The following is a 6,000-nucleotide window of genomic DNA, read 5'->3' as shown; positions in this document are numbered from 1 at the left end:
GGGGGGTCACCCCGATGCTAATAGGGGGGAGTTGACCTGATTCTAGCTTGGGTAGGAAGGGGGTCACCCAAATGCCTGTGAGGTTGGGGGATTGTTGCCCCAATGCCTGTATGGAAGGTGTTGCCCTAATGCCTGTATGGAAGGTGTTGCCCCAATGCCTGTATGGAAGGTGTTGCCCTAATGCCTGTATGGAAGGTGTTGCCCTAATGCCTGTATGGAAGGTGTTGCCCCAATGCCTGTATGGAAGGTGTTGCCCTAATGCTTGTGTGGAAGGTGTTGCCCCAATGCCTGTGTGGAAGGTGTTGCCCCGATGCCTGTGTGGAAGGTGTTGCCCCGATGCCTGTATGGGGGGGTGGAGTGTTGCCTCAATGCCTGTATAGGGGGCTGTTGCCCCAATTCCTGTATGGGGGGTGTTGCCCCAATGCCTGTGTGGAGGGTTGTTGCCCCAGTGTCTGTGTGGTGGAAGTGGTGGGAGGGGTTGCCCTGATGCTAGTTTGGGAGGGGTTGTCACCCCAATGCTTGTGGGGTGGCCCCCATGTCTATGGGGTGATGGGGAGTTTATTTTTAACGCAGATCCAAGTGTCCTTTAAAGGTGGTGCCTTGATCTCTGTGGAGCTGGTGTTGCAGGGTCGATCAGGCCCTGCCCCATCACAGTGATGGCGAAAACCAGGCTCACAATTTTTTTTTGCAGAGTGCACATAAATCTGGAGAGAAAACTCAGCTGTACAGCTGGAGAGTTACAGGCCGGTTTACTCGCCTCAGTCAGCACTCTATGCACTGAGGGGAAGATTTTGTCCAAATAGCAGGCTTTCCTGCTGTATTGTCCACCCCCACATTCAAAATTCCTCTTTTTAAACTGCTTTTTAAAAACAGGAACAAGGTGAATGGAACTGTCCCCCCCACCGCCGGGAGCACACAGGCACATCGAGCAGGGTGGGAGAGAGACAAGCCCGGGTTGTGCTGGGGGTGGGGGCCCTCTGGGGAGCTCCATTTGGGGAGGTGGTGGGAGGGGGGGGGGGGGGGGGGGGGGTGAGATTCTCGTTATTGCCGTTCATAGTGATTTTGATTTGATTTATTATTGTCACATGTATTAGTATACAGTGAAAAGTATTGTTTCTTGTGCACTATACAAAGCATACCATTCATAGAGAAGGAAACAAGAGAGTGCAGAATGTGGTGCTACAGTGGGGGGGGGTGGCCTCCCCGTCTGTGTGCGTGTGTGGACGAGTTGGTTCCTGTGCTTCCTCTTGCGAAAAGGGCGTACCGTTCTCAGGATTTCTGCCTGCCAGCTTTTTCCAGCCCCACCCTGCCAGTGTGATGACATGGGCCACGCTTGCAGAGTTTTCCTACATGGCGTGCTGGATTACCGGGAGAGAAAAGGCAGCTGACAAGCCTGTGAGCCGAACACCAGCTCTCTCACCTCTGGCAGCACTCTAGGACGAGAGATGAGAAAATCCCGCCCATTGAGAGAATGCTGTCTGATCTCAGGTGCTGACATTGGGATGATACTTTAAACCAGATTCCCACCTGTCCTCTCAGGTGGAGGTGAAAGTACCTATGGCATTATTTCAAAGGAGCACAGAGGAATCATTCTCAGTGTCCTGTCCAATACTTGCCTTCAATCAATATCACAAAGAAATTATTGGATCATAATCACGTTTGTGGAACCTTGCTACGTACAAATTGCTGCTGCATTTTCTCCATGACCATGCTTCAGAAAAAAAAGCAATTTGTGGAGTCCTGAATTTATGAAAGACTCTATATAAATGTAAATCTTTTTCTTCTTGGTCTGACAGTTTATTCAATGGTGGTAGCATATTATAACCTGGACTGCAGAAAGTCAAACCAAGACAAAATGAAAGGGCAGCAGATGAACCAAAATCAAACCACTGGATATCATGGAAGCACTTTTCAAAAAATATATTTACAGTCTTTTACAAAGAATTGAAAAATAAGACCATCAAAATAACCACGAAAAATCTAATGAAATATTTATACAGATTCCGGGTTAACAGAATACAGCAAATTCTGGTGAGAAAATGTTGAAATTGTACTGCTCCCTGACATTCTGTGGGAGCTCAACCAGTCTTTTCCCAGCAGGATAATGGTACAACCGCCAAGGTAAACAGCGGGAACGGTCGACCATCTACACAATTTACTGCTGGTCTCCTTCTGGGCTTCCTGCAAAAGACCAGGCGACTTCCCCTCGAGAATTTCAGGGCCACTCTTTCTGAATGAAACAAAAAATAAATAATAGAATGCATAAGGACCCACTCCCCCTCCCGCCCAAAAGAGATAAACACAATTATAAAAACACTGTACATGATCTGAAAAAGTCAGAAAAATGGCATCTCTTCAGAATTTTTCTTTTTAGACAATGTCTGCTAATCTACAACCTTCTTTGGTCCTAAATGTGATTTTTTTTTAAAATTATGTACAACTGAAAATAAATGAGTTGTCTGTGATTCTCTGTCAGTGAAATAGAAAAATATAGTGCATTTTCAATGTGTACTGAGTTCACTACAGACAGACCTGTGTAAAAAAATGACAGTATAAATAAATTACAACTTTTACACAGAAGCGTTCACATCCCACAACGCAAGAAGATGAGAGCAGAATTCTGATCTGAGCCGTGCGATCTCTCATCAGACAATCAAATTCAACTTATACAGCTCTCCACTCACAGTCAGTGCGGACCCAGGCTGCCATCATTTCTGCTTTAGCAATGCAGATGAGAAAAATCCAACAAATAAGAGAACTGGTCAGGTTATGCCAACTACAGAATTCTGGATGTGAACTTTGCGCCACATTCCTCTGAGAAGAGATTTTGTTCAGAGTTCAGTAAACTTGATCGCTTTGACCAATCTTGAGCTCCTTCTGCAGATTCCCGGACTGAAGTTGCCCTGTCTATGGAACCTTTGGATAGGCCCATATTTATTCTACGCTGCACCATCATTGCTCATTTAAAACAATGACCTAGCATCAAACGCCATCTTTCCTCAGTTTCCTTTGTTGAAATGTTATGTCTTACATTTCATGTTTCTGTCTGGTCTGAGGCTGGACAAATAAGGTTAGTATAGAAGAGATGCCTGCTTTTACCACTCAGTTGAGAGTTAACTGCAGCTTCTCGCTGTGTTTGCTTTGTTCCTAATTTTATTGGTAAAATGTTTCCATCATCAATATATTCAGTAAGATGCCATGCCTGAACTAGTTATATCGAACTGAAAGAAAAATCTGATTCAAAGAATATAACTCGTATTTCTTCCATAATTCAGCCTCTATATGTTTAGGTTCTCATTGAATAAAATCTTAAAGGACAACTGAAGTCTTCAGAACCGGCAAATTTCTTCTTGAACTATATGGAAATGGCTTCACTGACCCCAAGTAATATATGGAAGTTCTTGAGGATACTAATATGTACCAAAAAGGAAAAGCATATTACATTTAAACTAAAATGATCATTGCCTACATGTTGTATAATTGGCATAGCAGTTTTAAAATCATTGAATAGATAAAATAAATTGGGTAGATAATGATGGGTCAATGATTAATTAAGAACCCAGGGCAGAGATAACCTTCTTTGGCTTCTACCCAATATTGCAGGTCAGTAACGAGAAGATAGCTGAATGAACACCATTCAGCAAGCACAAATCTCGAAAACAATTTAATTGATTAACCAGAACATGGTGGGGTGCTTTTGACAAATATAGTCTACGTAAATTGATATGTACACTTTTAAAAAGCCTAGTAGACAAAAAGGAGGTTAGAACGCTCAATGTTTTTCTTTTGTTTTGCTTTTGTGTAAAGTTCTAAATGTTGCAGGTAGTATTTTCTTCATAATGTGCATGTTCCAGCCACTCTCATTGTGTGCTGTGATACATCCTTTTTTGTCCTTTAAGTGGCTTCGAGGAACATAGTTACACATCTTCCCTTGAATCTCTGATCCATCACAGGAAGGAACTTAGAAGAATGTTGGTACTGACAGTACTTAGCAGCAGATGGTGTTTTTTTTCTCCAAATCTTAGGACAGTCTTTTCCCTTTTCACAAAGGGAGAAACGATGTATTACACTTGGATCCCGGTGCCATGCAAGTGCAGCATCTGGGCTCTCATAGTCTGAATGCTGCTCATGATTTTCTTCTGGTGGCCAACTAATGTAATTCCCAAACTCAGCACATCCCTGTGTAACAGAAAGGCACAGTGATTAAAAACACAAGGTTAACTCAATACAGTAACTTAAAACTGCAGTTGCGAAGCATCTGTAATATTCAAGTAGGGATGACAAGCATCCTTTCCACAAAAGCAAGTTCATTGCATCAAGCTAGTTCAGCCAACTGGATTCTTTTTTAGATGCTCACTGACCATTTTTTATTAAAATCTCCCTCCTGTGCTCACATTTGTGCCAAATTAAAATTTCCCCTAGTATCTACTGATTCAGCTCTCTCTTCCAGAAAATATGCGACATTTGGTGGCAAATCTGTGAAGAAGGTACACCTTCAGTTACATTTAGCTCAAGGCTCAATTTTGGCTGAGAGTGATGCACCACAGTCTCTGTATTTTCACTGATCCAAACACCTTCATTAACTTTATTGATTCCTTTTATTATTTTGTACTCTTGCCACAATCCATTCTTTTTCAATAAGAGCTCATTTACCATTTGAATTTATCTATAATTTGTTTGCCTTTACAACTGCCACAGCATGGCCAAGTGTTTTATCAGCTGTTAGTTCCATCAGTTTGCACTCAAACTTGCTATTGTTAACAACTGATGTGCATTGTCTTGCATTTCTCAACATTGAATTCATCTCACCTCTCACTTTTCTGTAGTTACGTGCCTGTAGGTCACTTTGCATTTCACCCCTTTGTTCATCCCAAACTGGTAATATCTCTTTCTATAAACGCAAGATTTTAATTACAATGCTCTCACTGAGGTCACTCATACATATTATGAACAGCAGTGATCACCAACAGTCAATCCCTGCGGCGTTCCAAAGGTCACAGCTGCCCAATCAGAAGTGTCGCTATTAATAACTGCTCCCATTTTCCATTATGCATATAATTCATTATCAGATTTACAACATCCTCGCTTTTATTGGAGCCATAAGATTCTTCAGTAGGACTTTATCAAATGCTGGTTGAAAGTCAAGATGTGGAAGGGTATATTTTACAATTGTCTTTCCTTACATGCCGGTGCACACATGCAGAGATTGCACAGACACGGCCCATGTTTCACCAGCAACCCATGATTCAGGGAATGGAAAATGATGAGTTGTGGGAGCACAACCTCTCTCTATGTTGTACCAATGAGCACAATTCTGCATTGTGAGTGCAGCAGCAGACAACTGACCCTGTAATGTCTTCCTCATAACTATTATCAATGTGTCAGTCATGACCTGCCTATATTGATTTGGAGTTCCTACCTTTGCCCTTTCTAAGTAAACTATAGCTGCTTCCTTTAGTGTAGGGTTTAGTGTTTTTCCTTTCAGGTTTTTATTTCATAGCATCGTGTTTCTGATCTTTTTAAGTTAAGACTACAACTGGTTGTTTTCTCACTCATTCATCACTGCCCCCCTCTCCGCACCATATCCAGCAAATGGTTAAGATTTACTACCACCATAGCTCTACTTTTACCGCATTCTTATTAGTTTTGCATTCATTCCATGTGGTCCTGAAATCTTAAAAAAATTACTATCTTCTGAAAGTTGTAAATTTACTAATATCTATTTACGTCTGGTGACTATTTTCAGTGTGAACACTGATGTATTTCATGCCAGTGCTTTGACTACAAGAATGTTTGGAGTTTATAACCATTAGAAAATGTATTGAACATTTTTTGCTCATACTGCACACATCATTTTTTATGTTCTCGTCTAATCTGCAATAATATAAATCTGACCATGATAGAACAGTGGGGGAGTGCACCTTGAGATATGTAGTGAGCAGAGTAAATAGGCCCAGGGGATACCAGGCTCATTCGTTTATCTGGGTTTAGTTTGCAGAC

The 6,000-nt window shown here is 41.9% G+C and overlaps 1 protein-coding gene across 3 annotated transcripts in view; it reads right to left on the bottom strand.

The window, feature by feature from the left end:
- Positions 1-1,911: 1,911 nt before the first annotated feature.
- epha7 (eph receptor A7) overlaps positions 1,912-6,000 on the bottom strand; it is a 202,176-nt gene continuing 198,087 nt past the window's right edge. For all 3 annotated transcript variants that reach the window (XM_078212656.1, XM_078212657.1, XM_078212658.1), the window contains one exon: positions 1,912-4,179. In XM_078212656.1, coding sequence (XP_078068782.1) covers positions 4,065-4,179 — 115 coding nt within the window. In that variant the 3' untranslated portion in view covers positions 1,912-4,064. The remainder of the gene's footprint in view (positions 4,180-6,000) is intronic.

This window comes from Mustelus asterias, chromosome 5, assembly GCF_964213995.1.
Source record: "Mustelus asterias chromosome 5, sMusAst1.hap1.1, whole genome shotgun sequence".
In the NCBI taxonomy this organism is placed as follows: Eukaryota; Metazoa; Chordata; class Chondrichthyes; order Carcharhiniformes; family Triakidae; genus Mustelus; species Mustelus asterias.
The sequence above is the reverse complement of the archived record's forward strand: the minus strand, read 5'-3'. Positions and strand labels throughout refer to the sequence as shown.